Source organism: Ceratosolen solmsi, unplaced genomic scaffold (genome assembly GCF_000503995.2).
Source record: "Ceratosolen solmsi marchali unplaced genomic scaffold, CerSol_1.0 scaffold61, whole genome shotgun sequence".
NCBI classification, from domain to species: Eukaryota; Metazoa; Arthropoda; class Insecta; order Hymenoptera; family Agaonidae; genus Ceratosolen; species Ceratosolen solmsi.
In genome coordinates this window covers 1,698,816-1,712,117 of record NW_011948435.1, presented here as the reverse complement: position 1 = coordinate 1,712,117, position 13,302 = coordinate 1,698,816, and the positions used below count along the sequence as shown (strand labels likewise).

Here is a 13,302-nt window from a genome sequence, read left to right as displayed (position 1 = left end):
TTATGAAGTTAATAATAATTGGAAAGTATCTGAATATAAATATCTAAAGAAAATTCTTCTTTAAATTGCATAATTTTTGTCTTTGCAATGACATTTCTTTAGATACATTTTAACAATATGTAATATAATACTTGTATTATACGTTGTACAGAAACTTTTTTAGTATTATTAACAAACTAAAAATACCAGTTAAATGCAATTAGCATTTAATAATGCTTGAAAATTATTATTAAAGTTTGATTGACGTCTTTTATATATTGTACAAATGAAATTTTTTACTTGCATTGAATCCATTGATTTCGTGCTAAATTCTTTCTATACTACGAGTAACATACGAAACATATTATGTCAATCAATGAACGTATATTTTTTCAAAATAACATTTAGAAGATTTTTCTGAAAGAATTTTTTTCTACGCAGTAATGAAAACTACTTAAAATAAAAGCAACTATGAAATTACACTCTACGTCATTTTTTAAAATAATTCATTTTAATTAAATCTGTATTAGGAGTAGTAAAATAATTTAATATTTAATGGAACATTTTTTAAACGCATATAATAATTAAGGCATATTTAAAATTTCGACGAGTAGTAATATTAAAAATATAGTATACTGTAACTTGTAGATCAATAAATTAGATTAGAGACATTGCATAATTTTTATTAAGAGTAACTAACTACATCGATATAAGCATCGATATAAGCAGTCATTTTTATTATTACTACTCTCAATCCCACAACACCTACGCATTTTACAATTTTTACAATTTTTACTATTCCCGTCATGTTTTAGCATTTTTATAATTTTTAAACTTTCTTAATACAGTATATTCAAATAGAAAATTATCAACTGTACATCATTATTTCTGTGTTTAAACAAGTTTTTAATCTTATTTTCTGACGAACTATTATTTCGTATTGTTTTATTTTACGATAATTTTTTTTTTTTACCAAGATATTTTCAACTAATCAATGAAAGACAGCTATTTCGAGAAAAAAATGGTCGTACTATTGTATAATAGAGTTATCAAAATTCATAGTTTAATTAATATACGCTGGTAAATGCTTGAGTTAAATAGTTTATAATGAAATATAAAATCACAATATTGTATACATTAATATTATTCTTAACTTTTATATGTGATATTGTTATGATACTTATAAGTAGACCATAATTATTAGGAAGGCATTTTGTACTATGTACATATCATGAATGTTTTATAATATTTGTTGTTTAAATAATAAAAAATGATAATGTGTTGAAGAATCTCTCTTGTGAACTATACGAAAGGAAAAATTTTACAATACTAAAATAGTCATGATCAATGTTTAAATTTATTATTATTTAACTATTATTTATTAGTGTAGTGATTATTGATTTCAAAAATTATTTTAATCTTTGAATACTCGTTAAATAACAGTTTTCACGCACAAACGCGTATGGATAATTTTTAATAAGTATGTTAATTTGCCATTCAATTAAGGATTTCTTTGAATTTGAAAAACATTTGCTTTTATTCAGTATGATGCATTTTTAAGGCATTTTTAAACATTTCATTTAAAATCAAATTATATTTCGAATCCGAATCAAATGAAAAATGAACTTAATTATAAATATTTAATTACACAATATTTCTTAAATAATTTAAAAAAAAAAAAAAAAAAAAAAAACAAAGACAAAAAGCGTTAAGGATTTAGAGAAACATAGATTATAGGCATAATTCGTATTACAAATATTTTTCCAGCAATTATAAACATAGACAATAGTTTTTATAAATTTTGTAAGCTTATTTGAATTTGTAACGCCAGTGATTTCATCGGACTATTGCATTCTATGGGATTACATGTATATTATTTATTTTTGCAATACCATTCGTACTCTATTTAATTATTATATTAATGTATTATTTTTAATTATGTATATTGAATATATATTTAAAAAAAAAAAAAAAAAAAACAAATTACAAACACGACCCTGTTGAATATACAATTTTTATGGTAATTTAAAATTTGTCCGATTTTAAAATTACTTTTTAAATTAATACTTTGAATAAATAGCTAAATTTTCTAACTATGATATTAAATGTCAGCTATTTATAAACAATGTAATATTTACTTACTTTATGCTTTTTCGTAAAATTCATTGTAGAACATTAAAAATTACATTGATGTAAGAATGAATATATTGATAAAAAAAATATATATATATATATATATATATACTTTTATTACACAAATGGAACACAAAAGACGAGGATGAATTTTATAATATGGAATGAGTTAATTAATCGCTTAGTTCGACATGTAGAAAATAGAATAGTGCGCATACGATTTTAAAATATTTAGCATCGAATAGTTATTTAATCATAAAATGTATATCGACTTTCGACTTTTTTTTCTTTCTCTTTTTTTTATTTTTAACGTCTATCGGCTATAAATACTATTTTCATTTTAAATAAAATCAAATCGATTGACTCCAACTTACCCGAGGGTTCCTAATTTTATATCCCGCCATTCCCGTAAACACATTATCATAATGAATATTTTTGAAAGTTGATTAATGAATGTATTGAAAAAGATAGGCGGATGATGTTCTTATTGGAATTAGACGCCGATCGCCGCTTTCTTCATTAATAACGTAGTAGTCACGGCCATTGATGGAGTAAGTTTTTCGTGATATTTCTTCATGCAGTTGGTACATAGGTGGGGGCGTCCTTATCCAGAAATTTGTGCTCTCCTTTATGTAATTCCAGGACTCGGGCGAAGCGTCGATATTCTTGATTTTGCCGGAGGTATACTTGACAAATGCATTGGATTCGACGCATTTGCGTATTAATCTAAGAGTTACAAACAAATAACAATTGATTGTTCCATCAGTGATTGAGAATATATAATTCGTTGCTTTTACAGCCGACGTTTGATCATTGTTGCTCGAATTTTTCTTCTCGCATTAATGAAAAATAATTGAAATTTGCCGATCGAAAAATTTAATTTTCGAATCTCGACCAACGACATATAATCTCGATAATAAAAATTTGAAAGATCGGTGCACAAATTATTATAACCATTACTTAAAATACTTTTTCTGAGAAGATAATAATAAAAAAAAACGAGAAATGTAGTTTTATTCTTACCTTGAAAAGAATTCTATAAGGAAAACTATTATAGATACGCCCATTCCAGCAAATACAACTTTGTATGTCATCCAAAGATCTGAAATTTTCAATCGTCTCTCTTTTGATTTCAGATTCAATGGGCAAATTTGAGCCTCCGGTAGTTTTTCTAATTTAAAATGCTTCACTAATCCACCTTCTATTGCTGCAGTCATTCTGGTGAATTATGCCATAAAATAGAGTAAAATGAAATATAAAATAATATAATGTCACAGATATGACAAATGTCGATAATAAAATTATTCGCTAAACTAAGTATCAACAAAATATCGTCGCACAAACATTAAATAATGTATAAATAATTATTTCTGATTTTCTAATTATATATAATGTAAATTAAGCACTTGTTTAAAATTTTTGTATATAAAAGTGAACAATATTTAGATAAGTGAATAAAATAAAAAACCTTGTGCAGATGACAGAAGAGATTAACCAGAAAATTATTTTTCCCGTTTTCAAAGTAAACTTCAAGAACCCTAATAAACTGTATCCTAATACTAATTTTCTTTATCTTCTTATTATTTTACTTTTCATTTCACTTATTTTCATATATTTTTTTTAACTCCTATATATGCAAAACATTTTATTACCATTTTTATATTGAAAAAATAAAATGATTATTACAGTACGAACTTTTATGTGAGACTTTTAAAAGTAACACATAATACAATAATATTCCTTCATATTTAAAAGTTTGCTAATAGTGTGCTAATAATGTTTAATGTAAATAAAAATTGTGTGACATTGTTTTTATCTATTGTAGATATTTTATTTTCAATAGTATATTGTCATTGTATTTAGTTTATCAGCTTTTACTTTTCTCCTGTATAAATCCATATAAATAAATCCATTAGAAGAACTGTGATTTTGTGTGTCAAGTGTTTAAGGTATTGTACATTTATAATATGTTTATTCATAAAATTTTCTTTTCTCTGAAAGCAGCCTGATTATTTTATCGGTATTCATGCTACTAATTATGTTTTTGCTGACAGTAATTCAATTTTTTAGTTAATTTATTTTCTTTACTCCCATATATCTTTCTTTTATTTCCTGGGCTACTTATCTACATAAATACTTATCCTGACATAAATTTAACAATGTATCCTTGAAAAATGATAAAATACCTACAGCTATTTATGAAGTACAGGCACATTGATAAATGTTTTAAATAATTTTTCAATACCTGATAGTGTGTAATAAAAATTATCGAATTATCTATATATATATATATATATATATATATATATATATAGAATATTGATAAAAAATTTAATTCATTACGAACTTCGAAATATCCAATGTAGTTGGTGACATTTTGCATAAAAATAGTTTATATCTATTATAATATTATTATCATACTTAATGTTATTATAGAAATAAATAAAATTATTATATTCTTGTATTATCGTTATTTCTTTTAACTGTTTTTTTTTTTTTTTTTTTTTTTTTAATTATATTAAATTCATAATTAAACAATTATTTTCGTATATTAATATCGAGTTTATTCACGGATAATAAATGCTCGAACCAAGCATTTCAAATGCATCATGAAAAATTAAAAATGTCAGTAACATTAAAACTTTAAAATTAAAATATATCAAAATCCGAAGAATTTTCGAGTTATAATTCATCGGAACTTCAATGCTTAAGCCTTCAGTTTGCATTATAAGAGTTACAAATTAAATCTTCCAACCATAGGCATATTATTTGCTTATTAATCTACAAATAGCGAAGCCAATAATAATAATTATTATTATTATAAGTTAATAATTATTGACAGCTGCTTAATATCGAAGAAATAAATTAAGCTGATATGGCTAGGATAAGAAGTTGCACGAGTAATCTCAAACTCCAGTTCTTGCTCCAAAAATTTCATTATCCAAAACATTAAAATTATATATAACGTTATTTTAATTATATTATTACAAATTTATCATTTCTATTCCGAATTCTTTAAATGGCAAGCTCATTGTAATTTAATTTTTAATTCTTATATAGTAAAAGGATTATTAAGAAATTATTAAGTTTTCAAGTGATAAACTTTGTGTTTTATTGGATTTTCATTAATATAAAAAATCGATTTATTTACAAATTTTTAGACCATATACATGAATTATAATTATATTTCCGTAATGTATATTGATTAAAGTACATAATTCATATAATAATAACATTGAAGTTTAGATGTACTATTAATGTTTCCAAGCATTCAAAATATATAAAAACTAATCTGTCTAATGGATTTGTATCTATATTTAATGAAAATTTATGAACATGTCTGAATAATTAATACAAAAGTTATATTTCAATTTTTATGTATAGTGTACTCAACTCTAACGACAAAAATTCAACATTTTCTACAAAGACTAAATATTTATCTGAAGCTTAATTCTCCAATCCGTGACATATATATCATCTTTAACAATACATGTTTAAATATATAGATTTTCTTAAAAATAAATACGGTTTTTGTTTTTGTTTTTTATATTTATATTTATATTAACGAATATTCCATATTGCATCATCGTGAATTTAAAAACACAATATTTATTTTTTATTATATAAAATATTAATCGGTATAAGTTCGGCAGACATTATTATAATAGTCGGTCATTGTTGCATATTATGAAAGTACATATTATCACACTGTCTTTAATTAACTAATAATTATCTAAAAAATGAGAATTTCTTTCTTTCAATTAATTAACGTATAATTGTAAATATGACTATGTAACCCGTAAGCCGTAAATTTACCTGAAATCTTGAATAACGAGAATCGATGTCTAAATGTATATTTAACACAGGAGATAACTTTGGAAAAATTCTTATCAGTATTTATATGAAGTATTGGATAATATATTCCATAAAGAGTAAGTTTAAGAAAAAGGAACTCAATTTTTATAAATAAAAAATTATCATAATTTAAACATTAATGATTTGTTGTTACAATTTTATATAATAAATGATAATAATCCAATAGATGTAAAGTAAACGTTTAATGTATAAATGTATATATTATGGAAGAATATTGGTTGGAAAATTAAAAACATATATGCATTTTGTGTTCGTTGTCAGCAAAATTATTTTTAAATAATAAATTCTCAAAGTTTATTATCGATAATAATTAGACAAGAATAAATAAGAAGTAACGAGTGCCTCGAATAATATAAGATGCAAATTCCTATTTCTATTCTATGCAATATTGTTCATTATTTTTAAATTTGTGATAAAGTTTGTGAAAATCTCGATTCAACCGACATTTATTATAATTTTTATAAAATAATCGACAGTAATATCATAGACAAATAATGAATTTATAGCTTAAATTATTATCAAAAACCTTAATTAGATAAACATTAGATTAATTTACTTATTTTCTTACTTGTTGCATTCTCAATACAAATATAATGAAATATTTCATCAATGCTTATCCGTTATATATCCCAACAATTCTGTTTCAAAAGAACTTTAAATTTCAATTTTTTGTAGCTTGGAGCATCAATAAAGTTCGTTTAATTGAATTGACGAATGAGCAACGTTTGCATCTCATTGCATTCATATAATAATTCTAATAAATAAATTATTCTTACTCGCTATTGATAAACTTTTGAATGGGTGATCTTGTTGGGAGTCCAAATCCTCGCCTTTTTGGCAAAACATTCGACTCGCTTATCACATAGGCACATCGCTTTTCTTCTATTATTCCTTCGAGTGTTTTATTTTTATAATCCTCAAAAATTGCCATCTGAGCTAGAATTCGATCGGCTATAAATACTTTTCCATCTAAAAATAAATAATTTCTTATAAGTAAACATTTATAATTAAATGAAATCTTACTTCAATGATGAAATCTAAATATATCATACGAATGGTAATGAGATTTTTAAAATTCTTTATCACTACGCTATATTTAGTATAAAAAGACCAAATGTACGATTTATTTATCGATTGTTTTCATTTTAATTACAATATTTAAAATTAATAGGCAGAACAAAAAATTCTTACATATATATATATATATATATATATATATATGAATACAAATAAAAAAGAAATAAAAATCAACTACTTGACCATAATTTATTGTCGGCATTGAAAATTTCAATATAAAAATCTTAATCTCTTCGTTATAAATTTTAGGGAAAAAAAAAAAAAAAAAAAAAAAAAAAAAACAGGTACAATGTACGGAAAATGGAGTATGTTAATTTCTTATGGGATATAATAATTTTTTTTGTAAACATTTATGATCGGAAGCTACGCTACGGCTTACCTCTGGCATATTTAAGCATACTTTTGTAGGTCATGTTATAGTCGTTGTATAAGTAACCGTAACCCCAGTTTCTTGATTTTGTAAGTGCTTCTACTTCTGGATCGTTCTAAAACGAGCGTTTAATTTATCGAAATTTCGAGTAATTACTTTGGGCTGAATTATAAATCATTAGAGCGATATTTCTTTCAATACTTAAGCGCAATATTAAATCGAACAGAAGCTTTAATCGATTGATAATGTCCGTAATTTTGAACATTAATATGACAATTGTTAACTTACATAATGCAAAAGCGTCTGCACAGATCGACCATTAATTATGAACCACGAGTATCTGTAATTTACCAGTTCATCTAATGAGTTTATGGCCAGAGTAAATTTAGATAAAGTGAGAAATGCTGTTAAGTTCGCCGTATAGTAAGAGGTCAAAATTGTGATAAAAATCCACCATGTAGCAAAGACCAATCGTGTCGAATCTAGAATTAGGTGCAACGTTATTATGAAGGTTTTCTTTTAAGATATTTATTATTATTAAGCAATTTTTTTCTCTTATTTATTAATTCATTCAATTATCATATGTCGATGATCTCGTGTCGATTTTACACGAGAGCTCAATTTATTGAATTATCTTTTGCTTAATACAAACGTATTACAAGAGCTAAGTGCTCTAACTCGTTGCTTGCAATATAAATTTAAGAATTATCATGTCTTGGCATAAATAAATCATGATCGAATATTATAGTTGACATGTTTTTTTTTTTTTTTTTTTTTTTTTTTACACGACATTTATAGCGTGACTCATAATAATTCGCAACGGCATTGCCATACGCATTATGACGTTGTGAATATGACAATGATCGTACGACCTCTCCGATAATATGGACAGTTAGTCATATCGCGTAGACGGAAAACTCGGGATTCCATGAGGATTAGTTTAAATAAGTAAATATTGATATTAAGACAGCGACTACCGAGCTTGTGATCGAGGTCTAAGGTAGCGTGACCCGGGAACCAGTCGTTAGAGGACGAGCCGACGTCTTGGGCAGAAGCTGCGCGAGATCAATTGGCATAGCGAAGGCACTCGACACTTGGACATTCGATGAAAATGGACGAACTTCTCTCGCTATTACGAAGCGTAATCCGGGACTTTTGTTAATCTGCTCCTGCTTATTGCGGGCGGTTATTGAGCAATCGACGGCGGTGTACAGGGAATCACCAGGATAAGGATTACTATTCGGCAGGATTATTATCCAACGCGTTGAATACTTGCGCTACGAATGTTCACCGCACGTGTTGATTGTTTCGTAATTCTCATGCATATTTTACAGAGAGAGAGAGAGAGAGAGAGAGAGAGAGAGAGAGAGAGACCGATATGTTTATGATTGTTTGATGCGAGCATCGGCCTCTCAGACTGACTTAAGCTCATACAGACAACAATACATTCGTTAGAGAATCTTCAAAATTTACTTTACACAACATTGATATGGTCGACTTGATAGTCGACTTGATTTTGATATACTTGATAGGAATTTTTATACTTTGCGAATATTCAATGTTTCTCAACGAGCAATTTATTTACGCGTTTACAGTAGATAATTCAATGGCAAAATTAATTGGAAAATCTGTCATTTTAAGCTGCTTCTTAGATCACGATTGATGAATGTATGTGAAATACCAATTGCGTATGAATAAATAGAGATAAAAGATAGAAAGCACTATTTTTACCTCCGATTGGAGAAAATGTTGTCCCTTGTTTGAGTAAAGCTCCATAAACGAACCACATGCATGTTAAAAAGGTAAATTTTTCAGCTTGTTCGTCCTTTGCGAATTTAGATCTGTCAATAAAAACAAAAAACAAAAAACAAAAAACAAAAAACAAAAAACAAAAACAAAAAATAAAATAAAATAAAAAAAAATCACATACGAAGAAAAAATTAATTTCTATATTAACATAAGAGCATGAAATTGAAAAATTAATAAATGTAGATCAGATTACGTTTATCCAAATTCAATGTGAAACGAAATATTTCATCCCTTAACTCAATTAATAAGAGCTAAATTAGCTTAAATGCATGTTCTTAATTTACCCGACTTGCTTATGCTTATCACTTATAATAAATATATTTTTAATGTTCAAAACATTAATGAGTCGAAGGTCGTGACTTATTATAAAACTAAGGGGTTACGTTAGTAATTGCAAATAATGCAAATTTCATTTATTTACAATCGAAACAACTTATTCGGCATGCATTTTTATTATAATTTTCAAGTTATATTTACCATTATATGCATTATATATGAACGGATATGAAAATTCACAAAAAAAAAAAAAAAAAAAAAAAAAAAAAAAAAAAACTTTTATGTCTTATAAACTTTTACGTTCAAAAACGTTTTTTCGCCTTTTCTCTCATTGCCTATTAAGCATTATTATTTATTTTATAAGATCATAGGACTAATAAGAAGAATTGTATATATGACGTAGAGAAGATCGAACCTCAACAAAATCATCAAATAAATTGTTGGCCCAACAATCAGCAATGAGATGAAAATCAAAATCCACACTTGTTCAGTAAAAGGTGCTAAAAGTCCAGACCCTGATGATGATGTACCTGGCCTCTTCATCAGAAAAGTTGTGTCCATTTCATCTAAAGGTACAGAAAAATCACAATACTTTCTGAATTCATTTACCATCGGTATAAAAGCAATTGCCAAATCGACCTCCTGTAAAATACATTTGTAATTATGAAATATTTTTGAAAGCATTGTTACTTGCATGACTTAAACCTATCTTTTGTCTATCGTTTAAACTTTTAATAGTAATAGAAGAAAATTTATAACATTTCAGGTTGCTGTATTATGTAGAAATAGAATTTATGTAGAAATCAATGTTTATAATTTCGCTTCTAATATATTAAATTATTATCTATATTCTTTTAGTATATTTAATTAGTTGCGAGGTTTTACATAAAATTTTACTTTATCAACACAACAATTCATAAAAAGAAGTTTTTTATTTGAAAATATTAATTATGATAAAAACAATGTTTGTTCGGAAGAATACAAAATTTCAAAATTAATCTGATATTTTGTAATTAGAAACGAACTCGTTTAGTAAAGTTTTCATGATGATAAAAAGAAAAAAATCATATTAAAATCGATTATACTTTTTTTTATCTTTTTTTTTTTCCTTTTTTTTTTCGAAGTACATTTAATTTTCATGATCTTAATTTAACATACGATATTGAAAATATTATTATAAATAAACGGCATAACGTAATCAAATTCCGTTCTTCTATTAAACATTAAAAATCCTTCGCATATTCATTTTATGATAAATAATCAAACGTCTGAAATATAACGAATTCACTGAATATATCTGGAAATAAATATTTAATAGAATAGTCACGCGAATAATATTCGTCGCCAAATTAATGAAATTTACCTTGTTATATAGTTGCTTTATCATACCCGATTTTTGATCTCCGATAATATCTTCTGCTGGTGGGACAATAGTATAGGTAAAATTAAATTTTCGAACGAGCAGTTTCAAAAGTTCGAAAGCAAAACCATCACCGTCTATACTACCATTATTGTTTATAAGTATCGAATATGGCCAATCCTACATTCGAATATCATATATTTTTTTCTTTTATAAAAATAGTAATCTTACATGTAAAATTAATGATACATTATAATATCTCTAATACGAAATTTATTGATCAATGTAACTTACAGAATATGACGTGATTCTTATGTGCGATGGAAATTCTTTTAGCTCTTGTTCTTCATTCATCGCGAGACTTACTTTGATAATTCTTTATTATTAAAACTTGCTAATCGTTATTCCTTCTTTTTATGAAATAGATTATTATTTTCTTTTTCCATTTTTGAGAATACGTTAATTGTTTATATTTGAGAAGTAACATCTCCTACAATTATGATTGTATGATATTTGTATGATAACTGATTTTGTCTTTATGTTTCATAAATCATTTTACATTATTACATGTGGCTGCTTTAATTTTTCTTTTTTATTGAAAAAAAAAAAGATGTAAGTGGATAAAAAAGAAAGAAGGAGGGAATCGGTTATTCAGTTTTTTTTTTTAATTTTTATGCAACTAGTTATAAAAACAGTAAAATTTCTAATGAGCGTAATCGTCTAATTTTATTGTATTTATTATTATAGTGAAGCCCAGTAAATTCTTATATAATCATTAAACTCGATATGATAATATTTCTTTTTGAATAATATGCTTAATAATGAATAAATTAAATATATTGAAGCTGGAGAAATGCATCAAAAACGAAGAACTTCAAATTAAAATTTGTCCGCATTTTATTATATTATTATGATATATTATTAACTGATAAGATATTTGTAGTACGAACATTAATTAATAAAAATTAACCATCCCAGAATATTTAATATATTAATTATCAATTAACTGTAAAAATACACAATTTATTTAAATAAATTGAAATTGATAAAGTTTCAATACAATTAGAACTGTCAGCAAAGTTGTTTAAATTAAAACAGTCACGATGAAGTACGAATTGGAAATAATTGAACGGAATCCTTCAAGATCTTCAATGAATTTAACAAGTCGACTGATTCATTTCTTTATTTTTTTACTCAATTAAATTCCGAAACAAGCATTTATTATAAAAGGTATTAAATTTCTTTAAAACAATGAGAGAAAGTGTTCGTTTGATAGTTCAATTAAATTAATGAAATGGTAAATGATTGACATTGTAGTATCGATAATTAAAAAATGTGATATATATATATATATATATATATATATATATATATATATATATATATTATTAAACATAGAGAAATATGTTTAAAAATAAGTGACGAGACATTGAAATATAATATTATTAATAAATTAATAAGCCCAATATAAATATATATACATATCAAGTTTATTTTCCAATGTTAAAAAATAATTGTAAAAAAAATGTTTGAATGTTAAAAAATTTATAATATCAACTTAATTTAAATAAGTAACATGGAATATCTATTATAAATTCAGATAAACAATAATAATATAATTATATATGTTTATAAAATATAAAGTTCAATCGTCAGTTTTATCGTTTAATCTATCATAGACTATGATTATACACCTCAAGAAGCATTTTCATTATCAATTAAAATATATTTTAAAGCTTTATTTAATAAAAAAGACATATATAAATAAAATATTGCTTAATATATTTAGATTATTATATTATTTCTCATAATGTGTTAGCTATAGAAAAATTGATTTCACAGCCAATTTCTTCGATTTATGAAAAAATATACATATTTTTTATTCTCTACAAAATTTTTAAATGCACTAGTGTGGCATAAAATATAGAATTAAAATTACATTGGCCAATTGGATGAAAGATGATGAAAGAAACTGTGATGTATAAATAAATGCCTTAATAATACAAAAGTTATTATTTTTTCTTATTATCGAAAAGAACGCATATACATTTGGTTAAAAAATAGATGCAAAGGAAAGGTTTAAATGCTTAAAATTATTATAATTATTTCCTTTCCAAAGTATCTATCGATTTTTAATAATACGGTAGTTTATTAATGAAATAATATATATGAAATATATCAATTCTTTTTATAATATTTACAACTAAATATACTTATACAGTTATTTATATGAATGAAGCCTTATTTCAGTTCGTAGTGCAATAAGTATGTCATTAAATACATTCATTTACTGCAAAATCTTATTTCGACATTTAAAATTCGAAAGACATTTAAATAAACGGTAAGATTTTTTTCAATTTTAATATATTTTATTTATTCATTTATAAAGCAAGACTTAAAGCTTAACGTCATGTACACTTAA

General features: G+C 24.8%; 1 protein-coding gene across 1 annotated transcript; it reads right to left on the bottom strand.

The window, feature by feature from the left end:
• Nucleotides 1–2,415: 2,415 nt before the first annotated feature.
• Nucleotides 2,416–11,250, bottom strand: Ir76b (Ionotropic receptor 76b). Its single transcript, XM_011502967.1, has 9 exons — nucleotides 11,175–11,250; nucleotides 10,910–11,060; nucleotides 9,936–10,086; nucleotides 9,167–9,276; nucleotides 7,724–7,917; nucleotides 7,445–7,550; nucleotides 6,765–6,957; nucleotides 3,136–3,330; nucleotides 2,416–2,838 (listed from the first exon to the last, which is right to left on the bottom strand). Exons 1-9 carry the CDS (start codon nucleotides 11,232–11,234, stop codon nucleotides 2,559–2,561), a joined length of 1,440 nt encoding a protein of 479 aa, XP_011501269.1. The 5' UTR covers nucleotides 11,235–11,250; the 3' UTR covers nucleotides 2,416–2,558.
• Nucleotides 11,251–13,302: the final 2,052 nt, after the last annotated feature.

Bases quoted from the DNA above. Each gene is read 5' to 3' on its own strand.
- Ir76b (XM_011502967.1), bottom strand. From the start codon at position 11,234: ATGAATGAAGAACAAGAGCTAAAAGAATTTCCATCGCACATAAGAATC. The intron at 10,087-10,909 runs GTATGATAAAGC...CTGTACCTTTAG, and splicing joins TATCGGAGATCAAAAATCGG to ATGAAATGGACACAACTTTT. The intron at 9,277-9,935 runs GTTCGATCTTCT...TTTTATTGACAG, and splicing joins TATTTGATGATTTTGTTGAG to ATCTAAATTCGCAAAGGACG.